Source organism: Miscanthus floridulus, chromosome 8 (genome assembly GCF_019320115.1).
Source record: "Miscanthus floridulus cultivar M001 chromosome 8, ASM1932011v1, whole genome shotgun sequence".
NCBI lineage: Eukaryota > Viridiplantae > Streptophyta > Magnoliopsida > Poales > Poaceae > Miscanthus > Miscanthus floridulus.
The window spans coordinates 4491194-4513893 of record NC_089587.1 but is presented as its reverse complement, the minus strand read 5'-3'; the positions used below and the strand labels follow the sequence as shown (position 1 = coordinate 4513893).

The window sequence follows — 22700 nt, the reverse complement described above, 5'->3', positions numbered from 1 at the left end:
AGATATAATTAAACTAATCCTTTGAGCTTCCAAGCCATTCCTTTTGAATTGAGGGGGGTTCCTTCCACGTGTCATGCACCCGCGATGATTTAACTTGTTGTCAACGTCGTACAAAAGCCATTAACCCTTAATTGTACAGTCATTATCACCAAAACTCACTTATAGATTGCATTTACAGAAGGGGGAGGAGAAAGTAGGAGCTCGGGTAGGGAGAGGACATGGAGGAGAGAGTAAGAGCTCGGGCGGTGGTTACCCTAGGACTGGGCGATGGTTGTTGCCCTAGGAAGGAGAGAGAGAGCGGTGCTCACCGGCATGGAGGAAGGCCGCCGGCGTGTAGGCGGTGCACGGCGGCTGGTGTGGAGGAGGGGTGTCCGATGTGGAGGGTCGTGGCACGGTGGAGGCGGTGAAATTTGGCAGGCTGACAGCACGGAGGAGAAACAACTTAGGATAACTTTGACCAACCCGCGCTTTGCTATAAATAGGGTTAAGGTTTCTAGAGGTGGTGCAAGTTGAATTGATTGTTTATGCTATCACAGTAGCTAAGAGTTGAGTGTAGGACCTATAACTATTTTTTAAATAAAAGATAAAACATAAACTTTGAATAAAAGATAGAATAATCACTAGGGTTTGAACTTAACATATGGATTCAAAAATTTACTCCAACCAATAAGATCAAAGTTAAAACCTAAAATATAGCAGATTCATGATATAAAAAAAATGAATGCAAAAAGAGGTATATAACTTAAAGATTTTAACTACATATGGAGTACATATTAAAAATACGGAATGCAATGATAAAAACATGAATTATATTGAATAATTGGAGTATTGTATAAATAGATACATGTAGAGTAAAAATAATACGTGTTGGTTAGTTATACATATTAAATTTATATATAAAATACTTACTACTTATGTAATATAAGGCATTGTTTGGTTTGAGAGATGAGATGGTCCTAGGTGGGATATCCCACCTTGACTTAGTGTTTGATTGAGAGTCAACCACAGATGGGATCGTCTAACTAGGGAATATACCCGTTAGATCCGGGTTCAACTTCCCTGGAAAAAAGAATGGACGGGGACATCCCACCTAGGACGAGCGACTTCGCGCGTGCTTGCGAGCAAGAAGGGCGCGCAAGCCCGAGGGCGGCGACGCAGGGTGGTGCGCGAGCCCGACGGCCATGGGTGGTGGCGCATTGGCCTGATGGCCATGTGTGGCGGAGCGCAGGCCCGACGGACCATCAATAGCGACGTCCGTACCAAGGGGAGGCAGAGGAGGAGGAAGAAAGAAAGGAAAAAAGAGAATGACATGTTGGCCCTGTTTGTCATGTGGCTGATCTTATTTTGATGTCTCAGAACAAAAAAAAACGATGTTAGTCCCGTCACTTCTTATCAAATAGAAAATGGAAAATGGGTTTGTCCCGTCCCAGAAACACCGCCTAAGATTCTGAGCCGTGCGGGATGTGCTAGTTTATAAAATTGTCGGCTTGGACAGTTGCGGAAACTTTTTTTTTATTCGGTGATCATATAGATATAGGTACTCCCCTCTAAAACAGCAATGGAAAAACGAAAGGATTCAGATGTAGGATTTTGTTTTGATAATGGAAGCTTTTATCGCATTTTCAATGTAATTTATTTCCAAATTAATATACAGCGTAATTTTTTTTTCATGCACTGGATAAAGTATGTACATGTTGACTCGTAGGCACTGAAGTGTCAACAGCCTGCTGTGTGGAGTGTGGTTGGTTATATAAAAGCTGCGTAGCACAGTCTACTGGCAACGTGAAATAATTGAAAAAAAAGAGCAGAGTTAGTTCAATAATCAACACAATGGGCCGGAGCTTCCGGCCGATAGTGCCAGTGGCAGCAGTAGTGTTTGCGCTCCTGGTCGTCGTGCCGCCGCCGCTCGCCATGTCCGCCGGCGCCCGTTCACGTCCGTCGTCGAGGGTCGGTCCTGGAGGTTCCTCCAATAGCGTGAAGAGGGGAGCGAAAATAATCGACAAGCTGTTGAAGAAATTCACGGAAAAAGGCCGCAAAGAACTGGTGGACAAATCCGCCGACAGCGCTCCCCTCTTCGTCTTCAACCTCACCGTCGGTACATCCTCCCCGCCGCAGAACATACCCGGCGTCCTGGACATCAACAGCCAGCTGGTCTGGTCTCAGTGCTCGCCCTGCAGCCCCTGCCTGCCGGCGCCGGCGCCCGCCTTCGAGCCGGACAGGTCGTCCACCTTCGCGAGGCTTCCCTGCGGTAGCCAGACGTGCCAGAAAGTGCTCAACGACACTTGCTCCGGCAACGCCGCCGGCGACGACCGCTGCAACTACACATATATGTCCGAGAGCACCAACACGACGGGGTACCTCGCCAACGACACCTTCACGTTCGGCGACACTCCCGTCCCCGGCTTGGTGTTTGGCTGCAGCGATGCTTTTCTGCAGGGGAACTTGTCCGGCGCGTCCGGCAGCTTCGGCTTAAGCCGGAATCCACTGTCGCTGGTGTCGCAGCTGCAGCTCTCCTGGTTCTCCTACTTCTTGGCGTCGGACGACGACGAGTCCGACGACAGCAGCCGGATCCAGTTCGGCGGCGACGCCGCGCCGCCGCAGACGAAGAACAGCCGTTCTACTCCCCTCCTCAACAGCACCCTATACCCTGACCTGTACTCCGTCAAGCTCACCGGCGTAAGAGTCGACGGCAACGACCTCGCCGCCGACATCCCAGCCGGGACGTTCGACTTCCAGGCCAACGGGTCCGGCGGGGTGTTCCTGAGCACGACCAACCCGCTCACAGTCCTCGAACAGGCGGCGTACGACGCCGTGAGGAAGGCGATAGCCGGCAGCATCACGGCGGCGCAGCCGGTCGACGGCTCGGCGATCGGGCTCGACCTGTGCTACACGATGCAGTCCCTGAAGAGCGTGACGATCCCGAAGCTCGCGCTGGTGTTCGACGGCGATGACGCGGTGATGGACCTCAAGAGGTACAACTACTTGTTCGCCGACAACGACACTGGCCTGGAATGCCTGAGCATCATGCCGTACACGGGCCTGTCACTCCTGGGAAGCCTTGTGCAGACAGGCATAGAGATGACCTACGACATTGACAACGCACGGCTAATCTTCGACACCACAGCGGCACAGACGACGGCTGCTGCATCACCGGCGGCGCACTCCCTGGCGACGATGATGCTACTCTATCACTTGGCAGTATGGGTGGTGCTGTTCTAGTTATGTGTATGTATATTTGTCAACAAAAATTATGTTTACACCGCACATATGTATTCCAGCTTCAAACATCCTCAGCTGAAACCGAAATTATATTATTATTACCAAAGGATGCCACCACAATAAAGATTTTGTATACATATATATTTAAGATAAGAGTGCATCAAAAAAGTTGGTATTCTCGGAAATGACTAGGAATACCCTTGCAGGGCCGTGTCAACAATTTCAAGGGCACGGAGAGGCGCGTATTGCACAGGACCTGGTCACATGGACGTTTGGGCTGAATACACATACTGTAGAGGAAATACATATACTCATGGGCCCTTGGCCGTCGCACTCCCTGCCCACCCCGTTAAGACGGGCCCTGATGCGGTGCCGCCGGGACCCGTGGCCTAACGGCTAACCCACGTAGGATGCTCCGATCCGCTCGTTGGGCTAACGTAACAGCGCCGCGCTGGCTGGGCATGTGGACGGGTCAGTCCAACAGGCCGACAGCTAGGCCCACCGACTTGCTAGTCTAACTGATTTTTTTACCTGCCCTACACCTTATTTTTCAAAGTGCTAGCTTGGTGGCTCGTTTAAAAAATGTTTTGATTGAACTCATTTTTCTTTTAAAACAAAAAGAATTGATTTTAGTGATTTTCGACTTTGGCTCGGCTTGTTAAGCTTGGTACGAAGTTAGGTCATAAAGAACTTAGGAGAATATGATAAATAAAATTGTGTCGGTTTTCGAGAAAACTAAAAAAGGTGCAGTTGGCTCGTCAGTCAATTAGTACATCATATTATATATATATATATATATATATATATATATATATATATATATATATATATATATATATATATATATATATATATATGCAATGGAGGCATGATGTAATTCAAAGAGTACTTCTATGACATAGATGCCTAGGTAATAAAAATATGTATATATATATATATATATATATATATATATATATATATATATATATATATATATATATATGCAATGGATTCATGATGTAATTCAAAGAGTACTTCTATGACATACTCCTTCCGTCCCATTGAGTTTGTCGTTGGAAAACCGTGCCCCCCTCACAATCCCGATTCCCGAGCGACAAACTCAATGGGACGGAGGGAGTAGATGCCTAGGTAATAAAAATATTCCTTCAAGTCTCTGCCAGCAAAATTATTTTTGGGCATGGCACTATGAAAGAAGTGGTATATTCTCTTTTGAATCTACTTATAGAATGCTTGTTCACAATAGGAATCAAAGGCAGGATTGGAGGATTATGCAAAATTCATATTCCCTAAGTGCTGGGTTGTTGAAAGCGTTATATTTCCCAAATGAACATTTTCTTAATGCAGCCCTAGGAAATAGACCGTCGCAAATTTGGAGAGCTATCCTTGGCCATGTTTAGTTGCCCCAAATTCCAGAATTTGGCACTATGCAAAAAGAAGATTCCCCGTCACATTAAACTTGCGGTACATGCATGGAGTACTAAATGTTGACGAAATCAAAAACTAATTGCACAGTTTGGTTGTACTTTGCGAGACGAACGTTTTGAGCCTAATTAGTCAACGATTGGACAATTATTACCAAATAAAAACAAAATGCTATAGTGTAGCTACAGTGTCCAGTTTTCTGGCGGTGCCGAATCCGGCGTGAACTAAACGTGGCCCTTGATGGACAAAGTTGGCGTGAGCAAGGTTTGATCAAAAGAACTGGAAATGGTGAAAGCACACGTATATGGGAGCATAATTGGATTCCAAGGGATGGTGGTTGGGGTTGTGACACCTGCTCGGGTGTGCCAGACGATGAGGTTTTTGGGGTTGCGGCACCGCTTGGGTGCGCCGAACGATGAGGTTTTTGGGGAGCGTCTAACATAGCAGTCATCTAATTCGTCTTCTTCCCGGTGATTAGTAGCGGTCTTCTTCCTGGGTGGACATTTGTGGGACTGCACTGTGAACATCTTCCTGCATCGACTGTGGTACGTGATTTCGAGCAACACACTATATCGACTAGTGCGCATGGAGCCACTGGTTCCTTTGGCATTGGTCCCTCGGCTTTGCAATGGTTATGATCAGTATAGTCGTCATGGTTGCCACTATAGTGACTAACCGTAGTTTGCACGTGCACATATATGTTGTCACAAATTTACTTTTTTGGATTAAATTAAACATTAAAATGTCTAAATTTCTAACATTCCAAAAATCTGATATTAGGCAATTTTTTATTTTGTGATAATGTTTCGTGATGTTTTTTTTTCATTATTTACACCGTACCATGACATTGTTTTTTCACGCAAGCCAGGCTAGGAGATGCAACTAACCAATCAGGCCCTACAATGCGGGTCACATTAGTCTCGTTATGCCTGTGGCAATATTTCCTGAGGCCTTGTTTAGATTGCAAGTTTTTTCATTATCTCTCTATCCCATCAAATCTTTGGACACATGCATGGAGTATTAAATGTAGATAAAAAAACTAATTACACAGTTTGATTGTAAATTACGAGACGAATCTTTTGAGCCTAGTTAGGCCATGATTGGATAATAATTGTCAAATACAAACGAAAATGCTACAGTGTCAAATACTGATTCCTAACCCCGATCTAAACAAGGCCTGAGTTGTGCCTGATCAGTGATTTCCAGCACTATTTATGCCTGTTCAAATCTATATAGTTGAAAACTCCGTAATTGATGGCTTCCGTTTTACCTGCATGCGTTAGAGGCATATATAATTTTCATTTATTTATTTATTACTCATTTACTAGGCAAAATAAATCATCGATTTGAGAGTCTATATATACCGTACGTACATGTGCAATCAGTGAGCAGAGGCGCAGCACATCGAACAGTAGAATTGATCCCAACGTATTTTCCATTTCGTCCAGTTTTTTTTTCTCATGCATTCTGTGGCGATATATGATATGATACTAGGAAATACGCAGAAGAAGAAGCAAGTAGTAGTACAATGGAGGGCAAGAGGCTCGCCGCCTGGTGCCTGCTCGTCGTCGTGTTGCTGTCGACCCAGCAGCGGCCGGCGGCGGCCATGTCCAAGTTCTGCCGCTGCTACAAGCCGTGCTACGCCGACTGCCGGAAGGACACCCCGCCTTACCCCTGCAACTTCGGGTGCCTCCAGGACTGCTTCAACAACGCCCTGCTGCCGCCGGCGCGTCCGACGTCCCCCGCCGACTGCAACCGCATCTGCCTCATACGCGTCTGCGGCGTCATGACTCATGAGCACCGCCTCCATGACGGTGGCAGGTGATGATGCTGAGGCGGCGGCGTGCCTTGTTGCCTGCCGCAATAGCATCGGACACTCCGCTCCGCGGAAAGACACCACCGACTGATGGCGCGGGGACGGCAACTTCAGTTCAGTTCAGACTCACACAACACAACCAGTAGTGTCTGATCATCAGTTTGTTAATGCGATGGTGATCGGCTGTTAACAAACAAAACAATGATCTATCTGTGATTATAAAAAATATATAAACATTGTTCTAGTTCTAGCACGATGTATCATGTGGCATTGGAATTGGTTATTCACATCCGCTTCAACCTGATGAAACAAATATAAAAGAAAGTGTGTAGGAAGAACCTGATGAACACTGTTAAGCGTGTTTTTGTTATTAAAAAAAAGTGTCCAATGCAAGACACAACCTTACATGTTTTCAGCACCTACTCCCCGCCTTCGTCCCAAAATAGAACACATCTCACATTTCGAGGAGTCAACACTTTTAAATTTAACCAAATATATTAAAAAGTTATTAATATTTATGATACTAAATAAATATCATTAGATTAATCATGTTATATATTTTTATAGTAAATATATTTAAAGATACAAATGTTAATACTTTTTTTAAAAAAAATCTAGTTAAACTTGAGATTTGTTACCCGTCGGAATTTGAGACGAGTGCTTATTTTAGGACGGAGGAGTAACAACGTAATGTAGGTGGTGCTTTCAAATCAAAATAACAACAATAAAAAGGAATGCAAGCAGCGTGGGTAGGAGTCATGCATTCATTCATGATTGGTCATGCATGAGTCACCTAATGTTGCCATCTACCTTGGCTCAATTTAGTTGCATAGGAACTTATCGCATTGTTTCCACTTGTGGTATCGTCAATCATGAGAGGTAACTCGACTTGACCTTGTTGGAAAGCAGCTTATCGTATTGTTGCCTTATTGTTTGCCTCCAATATCTTATTGTCTAAACAAGATATTGAAGGCAAACAATAAGGCAACAATACGATAAGCTGCTTTCCAACGAGGTCAAGTCGAGTTAGCTCTCATGGTTGACGATACCACAAGTGGAAACAATGCGATAAGTTCCTATGCAACTAAATTGAGCCAGGGTGGCCCTCATAGTACAGAATACCATGAGAATGAACCAGAAATTTATCCAGTAGTACTGGAGAGGGTTGACGACGATGATAAATGACCATGTGAGGTAACTTTTCCTTGACAGTTCGTACAAAGCATAAGATGGTGAAGATCACACTAGCTAGAAATGAAGGCGGTGTCGTGCTAAGCGCCAATTGTTGCAAGGAGTTTATATAGCCATTTTCTCAGGCAACCAATAATGTTTTTAGAGCTATGTTAGTGTGGTTGAGAAGTACCACCGTTACTTTGAAATTTTTTTGTTTATAATTTTTATTTATCATTAATCTAAGAAAAACAAAAAAATAATTAGTAAAAATAGATTTACAGATTTAAGGGCTGTTTGCGAGTGTCTAAGGGGCTTTTTGGTTGTTATAAGCCAGGCAACAATTGTGGACCATCAGTCACTCAAAATTAAGAGCTTGGATTTCTGACTAATGAGACAAGGTTACCTCATGAACAAATGTGTGGTTGTTATTTATTTTTGCTCAACAAGCTAAAATACGCGGCATGCTGAGCGAACAGAGCTTTTCCTCCTCCAATTATTTGCATAGTGATCTTTGGGACGCTTATGCATGAGCGAGCCGGTTCGTTGTTCATCTGACTACGGAGCACCAGTAACCAAATCAGTGGTGCAAAGGCGAATGTGAATGCGATCACCTAGGTATGCAAAACCCCTACCCATGGGCCATGACGGCCACGGCAGGCCGGCTCTAGGTTTTGGAGGGCCCTAAGAGAGACGAACTCGATACCATTAGCTCTAGGTCTTGAGGACTCTTCTATCCAAAAAAGAAAAGGTCTTGGAGGACTCTAAAGTGAACTCAATACCCAGCCTGTTCGCTTATGGTACAGTATTTTTCTCTCACAACAAACCAGCACCAGGCAGGCTTATCAGCCCAGAAACCAACCAGCGAAAGTTGACCATTGGCTTCTAGGTTTTGAGGGCACCAAGGTGAACTCGATACCGGCGGCCACGGTCACGCTCTCTGAGTATTGTCACTGAAGAGATGGCCCATTCCATTCGATGTGCATTGTTTGTTCGTCACTGAATAGAGTTGCCTTTTTTTTTTGAGGAAATAGAGATGGGCAGTTGCAGTGGCAGCTCTGGTGCGGGGCATGAACCGATGCTGCACATGAATAACAGTCCAGCCCGTCCTGTGATTGCAGGACGCAGCTACCGGCCCAAAATATTTTGAAAAAACTTAATTAACAAATTAAGTTTTGGTGCTAATCTATTTTAAAGTTTCAAGCCCGAGTGACGACTAATAATTATAATGCAAGTCGCGTGGGTAAGTCATGCATTCATTCATGCTGATGCATGAGCCCCCAATAGGTTAGTCATGCATGAGCCACCTAAAGTTGCCATCTACCTATCTCCTTTTGTTTAGATAAGTAGAGGAGAGGGCAAACTATATAGAGGCATCATATCAATCAAGTTTGGATAAGTAAAGGGGAGAAACTAGATAGAGAGATCATATCAATCAAGGAGGACTAGATGAGTCGGATATTGGAGGCAAACAATAAGGTAATGATGCGATAACCTCCTATGCCACCAAATCGAGTCAAGTCGGTACTCACGGTCTAGGATACTATGAGCATGAAACATAAATTGATCCCGTAGCCCTTAAGAATGTTAATGAAGATGGTAAGCGATTGTGTAGTGTAACTCTTCTTCGACATTTCGTACCACATATGAGATGGTAAAGATGACGAGACAGCAAGAAAGACGGTGTTGTGCGACACACTACCTAAATATTTGTGATGAATATTTTTGTTGCTAAGTGTCAAAGAATTTGGTGCTAAGTGCCATTTGTCGTAAAAGAGTTTATATATCCATTTGCTGCTAAGTGCCATTTGGTGTAAAATAAAACCAGAGGCGGGAAGGATAGGAGACGGGCGGTGGGTGGGGGCTCCATTGCTAGAGAGCTTAGAAGGGGAGGGGGGCCGACACTGGCAACCAGGCCGACGATGGTGGTGGGTTGAAGACGGCAAGTGAGCGGTAGGAGCGTCGCCAAGTGAGCAATCGAGAACAAGTGGACAACCGGTTGGACTTGGATGGAGAGGACAAGTGGATAACCGGTTGGACTGGATGGAGTCAGCAGCGAGGGTGAGTCGTTGACAAGGTTGCATATTGGAATTAGGGTAAGCAGAAATGCAGGGCAAGGAAAACAGGGGGCGGGGAGGAGAGAAAGGTGGAAGATGCCTCGACACGCATGCTCTGGAGAAGGCCTGCTTGTCAGCTAGATAGGCAGTGTTTGTAATTCACTAAAGAGATGGCCCTCGAGGCACCAAGCCACCATAGCAAGTGAAAACTGAATTCGCATACCTCTTCCAGAGTTAACCTGGGAAAACCTGGGCCGAGTTACCTATCTTCTCGACGCAAAAACACAATGCACTAACACGCCAGGCAAACCTGGACCGAGTCACATATCTTCTCGATGCAAAAACACAATGGGTGTGCACTAACACGCCGATATCTGCCTGTGGCACAACTGCCATTTGGATCCATATCCAGTATCTCGTGTTGCCTGTTGATTCACCTGCCACAGTTTAATCTAACATCACAGTGTGTTACACAGGCTATTCTATAGCACAACAGTGGTACTAGTCTGGCTCTCATTTCCTGACCCAAACACCCACCACAAAAATGTTTGACGGCACACTAGTCTTCAGCAAAATACCAGATATGCCAGGCTGAGCTGGTTTACTCTACTCCATAATTGCAGTGTCAGCCTCTCAGGATAGCTCAGATATGACCCTCTCGCACTTCTCTTCCAAAATCTTCACGGCTTCTGTGAACAGCACCTCCGGGCGCAGACTTCCGGTGGACTCAATGGTGACTAGCGAGGAAACACAATAGCCAACACGGAGGATTAGAATGTTGCAGTGGAAGTACAGCGCTATCGTATCGGACAAAACTTCTGTTCTGTGATACAGTTGTCCAACTATGGAGACGCGATACTGAAGACATTTTACTTGAGGTATAAGATGATCGAGTTCTTGACTACTTACATATGAAGTGGTCTCTAACACGCCGTAGCTCGATTTGCTTCCAGGGCACAGACGACTCCTGGGCTTCGGACGCGCCCTCGGTGGACTCTTCCGACTCTTCAGGCCTGATACATTCTCTACAGAGTGTGCATGCCCTTGGCTTTGCAACAACTGCCCTCTTTCCACCTGTGTATACAAAAACGTAAGGGTTAATGTGGATGGCTAATAAAACCCAAAAAGTTTATGCAATGGACATCCAGGTCAGTGCTTCGTAAGTTGCTTTTGATCCCTAGCCCTTAAGCATCAACCATGTTCTAATACTGTTTCCAAATGAGAACTTATAAAAACCTGGGATACTACATTTCTTATAATTCTTTGTTGTTCAAACTTGCAATTAGTAATCATCATAAACTTCTACTAGAACAGTGGTTGATACCATTAAAGAGTTTCAAATGCTTCAAACAATCAACTTGCTTCAGCAATCAATGTATAGCATCTTGCTGATTACCACTACAGCTAAATACTGAGTTTCTGATTCCCTTGTTACCTCAAGCTCAGCCTCTTAAAAAAGAAAGGGAAAGAGAAATTACCATTACCCAGGTCTTCGATGTCAAAAACGCTAACTGGGCATTTCTTCACTAGCTCCTCTGCTTGAGCACCTTTAATTTCTTCAAGAATAACAACCTAATTGATAATATAGCAATATAGCATCAGGACACAAGCAACGGATACAGTTTATGCACCATCTTGTGGTAAAATGTGGTAGTGAAACAATTTTACCTCAGGGAGCATTCTGTACCAGGCCGTCGCAACTGGAGACCATTTGGCATGAACTTTCCCAACTCCCTTAACAGCATGTGCCTCGAGTTCAATAGCCTATAAAAGAACAGATTAAATTACAATGTACAATTACCCTAATGGAAATAATAGACCGTTCGAGGAAAAAGAACTGGTATAATAGACAAATTATCTTTACAAAATTTAAATCTGGCATGCATAAAAAGTCACAGAATGAATTCCAAGCACCAACATAGTTTATTTCTATGGTATCAGTTAAGGAAAAGCTATTTCCTGCACAAATTAAAACTGTAATTTCCACTAGACTAAAGTTCCATTTTTACCACATGGACTCAATCACGCAACGAAGTGTCTTAACCAAAATATTGAATCAAGAAGTGTAGAAGATGTAGGTAAACCTATTCATTTCATAATGGTGCCAAGAAAACAAGTCACACAGCTACCTGTCCTGGCCCAAGCCTGGCAATAGTAATATCTTTAAACTTCACACCAAGTGGCTTTTCTAAGATCTCCTTTTGGCTTTGACTGAAGGAAGTGAAAGTCTTCTGTTTGTCCCCAGAGTGTGCAGGGGCTGACATGCTTAATTGGCTACCTTCTGGTAACCACTCTAGTTCACTTGATTTCACTGTCACAGACAACCAAGCAGTCAACGAGGAAATCTGGTTTATGCTGACAAGAAAAGAGATATAAGGAGGCAAAGGATCATAAAGTTCAACTATCACAGATATAATTTTTTTTTACTTCATAGCAATATATAATGACAAAGTGCATAAGATGCCAACTTGAGGTAAGTAAAATCCATCGACAAGGAAACTACAAATGGAAACTTTAACTTGTCACCACAGTACACATACAAAAGTAAATCGTTTAATAGATGTCACATAAGTCCACATGGGCTTAAATGTGCTTTACAATTTGAGCAATGATATATTCTTCCAATAAGGTAACATTGCCACATGGGGCATGGCATTTCATTTTGAAAGATGACAGGAATCTGTAATCAGCAGACATTGCAGGAAGATAAGGTATACCTGTAATTCGTTGAGAACCCTTTGGACATGAAACATGCAGTTTATAAACAATAGTATTCCTTTCATTTGGGACATCGTTTTCTGTGAAAAGAAAAAGGAACAATAAGATGGCTCTTGTGTTAAATATATTAAGGTGAAGCTAGAGCAATTGAAGGTACTTACCTGAGATATAATCAAAGAGTCTTGGATCTGCATCAAGTGGAATAAGTCCTAGTCTATGTGAAAGAACCTCATCTGCTATAACTGAGGTGTTGTCAACCATGAAGACTTTCTCAATTGCCATAGTAGGAACCTACTAGTTCAGAGGAAGTTTAAATTAACTTATTGATCCAGAACTCTAATACATATGAAGTGCTAAAATAGATAGATTTCAGTTATCTCATAAAACATGCAAATACCTCTGCGATAAGGATTCTCCGGAAAGCATTAGCTATTGATGCATCAATACCAATCATATCAAACTCCATATCATCTTCAGTGAGACGATTTATTTCGATTTTGAAGTTCTTGCAAAACTTCTCCACTGACACGCTATTATCAACTCCCATAGCAGCAAATGTACCCGAGTGTTGGTAACCTTGAGTCTTTTAAACATACAAGAGAAACATAAAATGTAATATATGGGGCCAATAATAGAACTGAATGAAATTCAATATCAACAAAGAGAAAGTTCTTTCAAAAAAATATAAACTATTTCCAAAAATACACAAAAAAAAAATCAGTTAAAAATCAGCAAGAACCAAAATGGTTATTTTCAGAGAATTTGTATGAATAGCAGTAAATTCAACAGTGCACTTAACAAGATAGCGAAAAAAAGATCAGGTAAAGAGTAACATGTTCAATCCTTTATCTGAAGAAAAATAGCACACAAAATTAATGGTGAAAAAATAAAAACACTTACTGTATTCTGTGATGTAGTCAATTAGACGCATAATGCAAAAATATCTGTGCATATATGTGAAATTAAGTTTGTATGCAAGACAATATATCAAACAGACCAAACAGACAATTTCACAAGGAAACATGTGCAAAGCTAAAGTGATGAAGGTGATCATGATCAACAAATGAAAAGCCATTAAAGAAGAGTGGCATATAAATGTGTGTACATGAATGGGGGCATCATCATTGCAGACAACGCGTGTGCGCTGGAGCTCCAGGTAGTCTGGAAGCTTATTTTCTTGTTGATTGGGCACATCGTCCACCTCCTTCTTCTTAGATTTAGTCCCCTTCTTTGGCATATTGTCTTCCTCTCGATGCTTCTTTGTTCACTCTTCTACCGCTGTTATGTCCTGTTCCCAATGGAAGAAGGCAGACTATAGTAAGTGAATGTTTGCGCTTGCACAGCACAGATACGGATACATGTGTTGGTACTGAGCTGATAGCCTGATACAGATACACTGAAATTATGGCATTGTTGCCAAAAAAAGAACCCAAGAAGCAATTACGTCTTCGTATTTTTTTTAATAAATGAATAAAAGTGCAAATAGCAGTCTACTTAAGCTCTAGTATTACATAGGAGTAACAAGAGTCTCAAATTTATCAAATTATAAAGGGCATTCGGGCAGTGCCGAACTGCAGCTTGCAGTTAGTTCAAGCTTCTTCTTCATCCCCAACCAGGGGAGGACCCAACATAACACATGTACACCCGATATAATAAATCGAACCTAGTATACGTAATATATGTATACACTTGTGATTAGTTCAAATCCGAACACAAATAGCCAAGTACATCAAGTTAAGGTTCGAGTGCTCAGTTTCGCACAGCAGGAAGAAAATAGAAGGGGCGGGCATACCTGGTGTGGAGAGTTCTCGTCGCCGGCTAAGGGCACCTGGGCAGCTGGGCGTATGGCGGCGGCGGCGGCGGTCGCCCTAGTTGCCGCGCACGCGAGGTGAAGGGGAGAAGAAATGTGAACGCACGAGAGCAATTCTTCCGGGCCTTGCTTCTCCGCGCGCTCTACTGGGCCGATTTCTATTTCTCTCCTCAGGTGCACGCGCGCAAGACTATGGGCAGAAAGCGGCCCATGAAACTAGCTCTTTTTTTTCTCTCTGTTTCCTTTTTCTTCTTTCCCTTTATTATTTTGCCATGGCCTTGTTTCCTTTTTTTTCTATTTTTATTTTGCTTCCAACTGTTTTTATTTTCATAACTTGTCACTAATAATTATCTTTATTTTTTCAGAACCACTAGGGAAGATTTTCCCCCTTTCTATCACTAACCTAGGGTAAAATTTGTTATTGGCTTCTTTTAAACTTGTGCTCTGATTCATTTTTACATATTGCTGTTTTATTATGTGAATATATCATAAGCATTTTTATCTAAATATGTAGGATTTTTGTTTTATGGTGATGTTGGAATGTTAATCTCTTGATGCTGAAACATTTTTTTGTCATGCTGAAATAAAATTCTCATAAACATGTAATATTTTGATAGCGTTATGACAAATTGTCAAATGCTTCACAAGTTCACATCTTTTCTTAACACATGATCGTTGCCTTTTATTTTTTTTGTATAAAAAAAGCATGGTAAGCACTGTTCAATCTCCATGATCTATATTGGCTCTTATATACACACAAAATACCCTTAGTTAATCAAGTTTTATTGGTCATGTTTTCTAAAGTTGTAAGTTCGAGCGACTACTAACTAGAATGAGAATCGTGTGGGTAAGTCATGCGTTCATTCATGCTCATGCATGTGAGCTCCTAGTTTTAGCATCTAACAATCTCTATATATCTTGAAGGTTTTTTGTTTGGATAAGCAGAGAGAGGATCTTGAGGATCAAGGAGGGAACTCAAATCAATAAGATATTGGAGACAAACAACAAGATAGCAATGCCACCACCTCCTGTGCAACCAAACTAAGTCAGACTATATTGTTTGCCCTCCTATTTCAGGACGTCGTGAACATGAAGCAGAAAACGAGAGAAGGGTTTACCATTATGAGAGTTGATAGTCTAGGGACTCAGCAGTCGATACAGTCATGTGAAGATGACGAGCCTCCAAGGGTGAATACAGTGCCATGCTGACACACATAGCTACCGCAATTTCTGGTTCACTAATTGATCTATCATGGGCCTCTTTGGCAGGGCTCCGGCGGCTCCGGCTCCGGCCTATCGGCCGCCCAGGAGCCGACACCCGGTTAATGTTCACCGGAGCCGTTTTTCTCTCCTCTCCTTTCCTCTCTCACTGACACAACCAGAGCCGGAGAAGCTCGTTTTTCTGGCTCCGCGGCTCCGGCTCCGGCAGGCACTTGTCGGCCGCTGGGCAGCCGACACCCTGCTACAGTGCAGGAACCGGAGCCCGCGGGAGCCCGGCCAAACGGGGCCTAATACTCTTGCATGCTTCCGAGCATTCATTTTATTGCAGCTCGCTTACACACTACTCCAACGTTATAATTTGGGATGGTTTATATGTCTAATTATGTAATATAAGTTCTTGAACATTTTAAACAACTTCAAATAGAAACAAAATCAATATCAAAGTTGTAGGTCTTGACGATATCTACAACTTTGCTATTAACGTCCTTTTCATTTGAAATCATTTGAATGTCAAAAAAAATAAGACAAGATTTGTAAATGTGAAGTTAACAGAAACTTATATAATCACAAGCTTTGTGCATTGAGGTCACTGATTTAAATCTTAGAAATAACCTACCTATCATGCTGAGAGCTTAATATTCAATTCATCAATATGATGTTAGTAAGGAACAAAGAGCTCTGTTTTGAGTTTAGAAGAAATGTCCAGCTCGTTAGTGTCGCATGCTTGATCATAGCGAAATGATCATACTGGATCTAGTCCAATGGTTCTAGAAGATTACAACTTGCATCTCTAGTATCCTTAATCACGCCTATTTAGACCTGATGAAACGCCAGGTCTGGTCGGGCCAGAAAAAATGTCTGCGTCAAAATCTTTGGTCCAAACTCGACACAACGTCTGAATTGTTTCTCGTTTTTTTTCAGATTTATGTGTTGGGTCATTTTTTATCAATCGGGTCATGGATCAAAAATTATGACCTGAACCTGACCTGTTGCACCGGTGGGTCAGGTCGTGTGACCCATGATCAGGTTTACTCCTGTTTGCTGGTAAGATCAAAATGTTGGTATGACGTCTTTGTGCACAACGACATCGGTCCCGTTCGCTTCGCTGAAAAAACAAGCCGAAACATTGTTCCGGCTGATTTGTTGTGAGAGAAAAATAATGTTTCAGCTGAAAAGAGACGGATTATAAGAGAATCGAACAGAGCCATCCTACCAAGTTGAACATTAATGTATCTAATAACTAAAGAGGAGAGGATTGCGCTAGCCCCTTTTGCTTTGCGGCTGTCTACCGAGCATCCATCCGGCCGGACGGGACGGACCCACCTGCACCCGCGCCACGTGCGCCTGCGGCCTCGTGCCTCGTGCCTTACGCCGCGGGCTGCTCTCGCCTCGCATCGCCCGGGCCTTGCGCGCCACGCGCCACTTATGCCTTGCGCCTCGCGCTGCACCTTGCGTCTCCCGCCCGGACTCGCGCTACGCACAGTCGAGGTCCGACCTCCGTGCCGTGGCATCGAGCTCCGTGCCAGCGTCAAGCTCCGCGTCAACGAGCGTCCATTAGGGGGCAGCAAGTAGATGAGCAGATGTTGCAATCGTATGTTTCATGTGTTTCAGATGTATGTTGCATATGTTTCATCTGAATGTTGCAAAAGTAGATCTGGTGTTGCATGTGTTGCAATGACTATACACGTATGTTGCAAGTGTATGTTTCAGATGTTTCAAACGTATATTGCAAGTGTTTTATATCGATGTTGCATATGTTGCACTGGCTATCCGTATGTTGCAAGTGTATGTTTGGACTGTTTTAACTGTTTTAAATGTATGTTGCAAGTGTTTTGTCTGGACGTTACATATGTTGCAGTGCCCACACACATATATTGCAAGCGTAAGTTGTAAATGTTTCATCTATTTCGGACGTATGTTGCAGCAAACACTTTATGTTGCAAGTGTTTCATGAGCAGGCGCGGCAAGGGGGCGTAGGCGAAGGTGGTCCACTCAGGCGCAGCGGTCCCCGCGTGCGTGTAGGAAGCAAAGCAGGTGCGGAGCATAAAGCTGTATCCATGGACGTGGCAGCAGGCGCGGAGCACAATGCTGCATCCATGGACGGGCAGCAGGCATCGAGCACGAAGCTACATCCAGTACCCAGTCATCACACATTGATGCTCTTTCCTAATGAAAGAAGGGATCCGCTCTCTCTCTCTCTATATATATATCTTATTATTCATAGCTTGGACATGCAGGGCAAATGAAAATTTGCAGCCTAGAAGCAAAATATCCTGTTCACTTTGGCATGAAGAATCTCTCGTTTATGTTTTACATAGACACGGAGGGAGTCAGTGAGAAACAAGTTTCCAGTTTCAAGCATATTTCAGCTTGTTGCGCAAGAGAAGTACTCCCTCAGTTCCAATTATAAAGCGTTTCGACATTTTTAGATACATAGCTTTTGCTATGTACTTATAAATGCACTATGTCTAGATCAATCCATAGTAAAAGTAATGTATATAGAAAAACTTATATAGTATCTTATAATTTAGAACAGAGGGAGTAGCAACTATTTAGTACATTTAGTAGTTATTGTTTGGCACCATATCTATACTTTTGATCTCACTGTGCTGAGAAAAGAATATCATCAGTTCTTGATGTGTCCGAACAAAACATGACGGATCCATCGAGGTTGTCATGGATATCATGCATCATGCTTATAGGAAGAAAAGTTATTAATAACCAAGCAGGGAACCTCCGTCGCTTTGCGGTACTTCGTTCTGGTTTCTCAAGATTTCTATACTAATTGCTTTGTTGCTTTGTGACATGACCAAACTTCTCCCAGTCCCAGCTCCAGGTCTTGAGGGCATCTGTCATACATTTCAGTTGTCCACCAGGACTCCCAATCACTCCCCGGGCTACGACACAGCCAGGCTTTTTCTACTACCATATCCAATGATTCTGACAGCTCCGATCCCACATAATTCCATACCTGGGCCTTGTTTAGATGATGGTTGAGAATCAATATTTGGCATTGTAGCACTTTCGTTTGTATTTGATAATTATTGTTTAATTATGGTCTAACTAGGCTTAAAAGATTCGTCTCGTAATTTACAATCAAACTGTGTAATTAGTTATTTTTTTATCTACATTTAATACTCTATACATGTGTCTAAAGATTTGATGTGATGGAGAGAGAGCGAAAAAACTTAGAATCTAAACAAGGGGTCTTTTGAGGCTCACGCAGCCGATCCTCTGGTTCTGTGCATGACCTTATGAAACAATATATGTCCCTGGAGATGCTGATCCTTGTCCAAAAAATAAATCTCTTTGCTATAGCCATCTGTGCTGTTTCCTGACGAGGCATTATACGGCATGCATTCAATATCTTGAGTGCCAGCTTAACTTGATCGAGCATTTTCAGCTGTCGTGTTGCTTCAATTATTTTTTTCCTGATAATTGCCTCTCAAATTATGAAGGTCAACGCTCCTCCAGTCCTCTTACACAATTGCGATGCGTAAGTAGCAATTTCACTGCCTCCTTAAACAAATTCTGGCACTGTTCATGTCAACTTTGACAAATCTCAATATTTTGGTCTGAATTCGGATCTATCAAAACAGCTTTCTGTTCAACGGCTACTGGTGCACACCCTTCTTGCCGGACCTCCACCGACGAAGGCCCGTTCTACTCGCCGCGTCGCCTGACCATGCCGTTCATGACGGGAAGTTCTCAGCACCACATCATCCAGATCGGCGTCCACCCCGCCGCGGCCGGCTTCAAGATGCTGTTCATGCTCCCTACCGTGTTGGACCTGCTGTTCCGTCGCTCCGGCGACTCGTTCTCGGCAACAGGGAACCAGACCGTAGCCGACATACACACCGCAGCAACAGGGAGGGCGACACAGGACAAGAGTTTTGCATATCCGGTGATCGGACTGATGGATGTGTATTTTTGCTGGTTCCAGTGCTCCAGCGATTGTACATGTTATGGCTTAACTTATACCACCCATTCATGAGTAATGACGAGAAGTTATGTCAAATTCTGATTTGAAACCATATATAAAGCTTGTCTAGAGAGAAAAATGGAAGAACAGACAAAATCTTCAGGGTGATACACAAGAGTACCATGAAAAGGCACGATCGTAGCACGCCATCCGAGGATCTATCTAGAAGATGGGCATCGCATCAATAAGGAGTTAAGGACTAAACCTAACTAGTTCAAAGTAGCTAGGTACACCTTTGACCACTTATGTGAACCAGCCACACATGTTCTCAAAATCTAGGTATCGCTAGTGTCACATCCACATCCGCAGTGTTTGAAAACTAGGTGTGACTTTCTCTAGTAATGCAAACATCCACTTGCTGTCCACTTGCTTTTGTAGCTCTATCGCCCTCCCAGGCACATTGTGGCATGTAGGATTCCTCCAATATATCAACAGGAAACTATTAATAATAAAGAAAAAGTATATCTGGTTTGATCACTATTATACAAATTTTCTTCTTTTTGTGAGCTTTCAATGTGTTCAAAGATACTTAAATATCCACTATTTTAAACTGATGTTGTAATCACTTTGTTATAAAACATTTGTGATGTACTCAAACTATGTATGGCATATTGTTGGATACCAATTCTGAATGTGATGAAAATGTGGACAATTCGAGTTCTCCCTTCGGATGGGCTCAATGGAGTTGAAGTGTGTTTAGTGTTGTAATGGTGACACGCACATTTGAGTTATTTCATCACAGGAAAAAGTTTAGGTCTTAGAATCCTTGCTTAAGGGTTAAGGTATCGCTAAGAAACAAAATTGCAGTTTCGACATTTGGCCCGGAACCGCCCAAGACAGTTTTGGTATTTAGCCAAAAGAACCCCTGTGTGAGTTAGTGTTTCAGAAGAGATTAGCATCAGATTTGACATTTAGCCCACAAATAATGCACGGCAAATTTTGGTATCTGCTAGCAAAAATCAAAACCATTTACTGATGAGTTAAGGTTTCATAATGAAATAAACCAAATATAGTTTATCTACTATAAACTCTCTCTAATACAATTAATATCTACTATATAAACTCTCTATGGGAACAATTAAAAACAAAAATTAGGGGTTAACTCGCTGAAAAATCACACTACTTGTGTGCTACTCTACAACTGTTATCCATCTCCGTTCCCTTCCGACGATGGGCCAGAGTAGTCGGCGTGAAGGTTGAAGGATAAGGCCACAGGGTGAACCTACGCTAATTCGTAGGGGTGAGATGACCCCGACGACTTTTGTTGGGCGGCCTCTTGTGTACCTTGCCGCTCGTGAGTCGTGTCCAGCTTCTTCTTCTTCTTCTTCTTCTTCTTCTTTGAGAGGAGCCGGGTTTTATCTCACATATGATAGAGTATTACACTGTTCTCCTTGCAACGACACCCTTGAGAAAAACAAAAAATACATTCAAGTCCTTGCAAGGATCTCCCGGCCGTCTTCGTCGTCGGCAACCGGCCGGATGAGCCGCACAACGAACCACCGCTGCATAAAGAAGCAGAGGAACTCGTCGACGAGAGAGTCGTGAGTCGTGACCAGCTATGACCCCGGCAAAAAGTAAAAAGGAAATACGGCCCCGACAGTCCCTCGTAATCAACCAGCAGGCCGGCAAGTTGGAAGCCCACGTCCGTCCAGCTACTAAAACCTGCTGCAAGAGCCCCGAACAGCCAGAAGTGACAAGTGCATACGTCGCCACGTCGGGCTCCCTCCGCCGGCTGCCGCACATCCAGAACGATTCGACAACGGCTCTCTGCTCCTGCTCCAACTTGTACCGCAATCACCAGTACGAGGTAATTCGGAGCCCAAATCCAGTGTCTCCCTGTTTAGTGTCTGCAACTAGACGCATCCCGGTCTCCTGCCTAATTTGAGATGCTTAGATTTTTATTTTATTTTTTTCAGCAGGGATTGAAGGAAGCAAACAAAGGAATTTTGCTTACGTTGCAACAGCCAACAAAGTGTGTTCTTCAACGTTCCTCGTTCTAGCAAAATGTCATGTAAGGAAATTATTAGTGATTGTTGTTCCTATAGTGTCACTACCTGTGTGCATGAAATATATACTTTTGTGTTTAATTTTGTTCAATAATTTTGTAGGAAATGAAAGCAAAATGGAATGATTTCTGAAAAGGATATTGACCCCAGCAAATGATAAAGACAATCCTGATGGAGGCACTTTAAGAAGAGATGGCACTGAGAATCTTGATCAAGCACTTCACGAGGAGATGCAAATGCAACAAACACCAATTAGGTCTTGTTTGGATGTTGTCGGATTCACCTCAATCCACATGTGTTGGGGTGGAATTTAGTTCAAATTCCACTCCAATCCACCCCAACACATGTGGATTGATGTGTATTTGACTGCACCCAAACAATGCCTTATAGGACTCATCCTTCTCCCTGAATCTCACAGCGTGAGGTAAATTTTGATGAGCTTCCACATGATCCAGCAATAAAAAAAAAGGTTATTATGAGGAATGCTGAACTTGTGGCTCCAGACATTCAGAAGGATATTGCAAACTGTTTTGCTGCGGTAAGAAAAATATACTTCTTTGCTTTTGTTCAAAAATTAAATAATATTGTCTATTTCAATATTTCATAGGCTATATGTAGGTGAATTAATTGTTCCCGTTTTTTCAGATATTAGCGAAATCTGTTATAAAGAGCTTATTTTACCACATCCTGTTATTCCTAACTTCATCTCGATATTAATTCTTACTTTCTGTTATAATGTCAACGATATTAAATATCTATTACTATGCACGGGTTAATAGAGTTATGTGTATATGCTGACCCCGGCGGCAACTTATCCACCCCCTGATCCTTACAACTTTACCCCAAAGTCACTTATACAAAATGAATGATACTTTCATTTAATTTTGTATTTACTTTTGAGAATCTTGTAATAAAAACTTGAGCCCATAATGATTTCAGATGCAAAAATTTTGAACTACGAAGTTTTAGATACCATCGAGTACTATAATTTTTGTTTAGGTCATCTCTCCATCTGAGGTCATTTGAATTTTTCAAAAAAAAATTCAAAATATGAGAACTTGACCATAAATGATTTCAAATGAAAATGTTATCAACTACAAAGTTGTATATGTCTTTGATCTATACAAGTTTGATATAAAGTTTGTTTTCATCCGATTTGATTTGAAAAGGTTATGAATTTTTTAACGTTATATCTATTTTTACAGGTGGGACACATTGTCAACCGTCTCTACAAATCAATTTCTAGACAAATGTAAAATGGCTCTATTTCTAGAGG

The 22700-nt window shown here is 42.7% G+C and overlaps 2 protein-coding genes across 3 annotated transcripts; one reads left to right on the top strand and one right to left on the bottom strand.

Moving 5' to 3' along the window:
* Positions 1-1830: 1830 nt before the first annotated feature.
* LOC136468448 (aspartic proteinase nepenthesin-2-like) lies at positions 1831-3219 on the top strand. Its single transcript, XM_066467021.1, has one exon. It carries the CDS (start codon positions 1831-1833, stop codon positions 3217-3219), a length of 1389 nt encoding a protein of 462 aa, XP_066323118.1.
* A 6802-nt stretch (positions 3220-10021) lies between these two features.
* LOC136470936 (uncharacterized) lies at positions 10022-14336 on the bottom strand. Of its 2 annotated transcripts, none has more exons than XM_066468662.1 (10): positions 14198-14336; positions 13511-13693; positions 12803-12988; positions 12567-12696; positions 12405-12485; positions 11817-11998; positions 11356-11451; positions 11166-11259; positions 10597-10761; positions 10022-10424 (listed from the first exon to the last, which is right to left on the bottom strand). In XM_066468662.1, exons 2-10 carry the CDS (start codon positions 13640-13642, stop codon positions 10321-10323), a joined length of 1170 nt encoding a protein of 389 aa, XP_066324759.1. In that variant the 5' UTR covers positions 13643-13693; positions 14198-14336; the 3' UTR covers positions 10022-10320. The 2 variants fall into 2 exon arrangements, with proteins under 2 accessions (XP_066324759.1, XP_066324760.1); XM_066468663.1 differs by having other exon boundaries at positions 11172-11259.
* Between the last annotated feature and the right edge of the window lie 8364 nt (positions 14337-22700).

Excerpts from the sequence above, each read along its gene's own strand:
- LOC136470936 (XM_066468662.1), bottom strand. The coding sequence starts at position 13,642 with ATGCCAAAGAAGGGGACTAAATCTAAGAAGAAGGAGGTGGACGATGTG. Across the intron at positions 12,697-12,802 it reads GGAGAATCCTTATCGCAGAG|GTTCCTACTATGGCAATTGA; the intron begins GTATTTGCATGT and ends CTGAACTAGTAG. Across the intron at positions 11,999-12,404 it reads GGGTTCTCAACGAATTACAG|TGAAATCAAGTGAACTAGAG; the intron begins GTATACCTTATC and ends TGTCTGTGACAG.
- LOC136468448 (XM_066467021.1), top strand. The coding sequence starts at position 1,831 with ATGGGCCGGAGCTTCCGGCCGATAGTGCCAGTGGCAGCAGTAGTGTTT.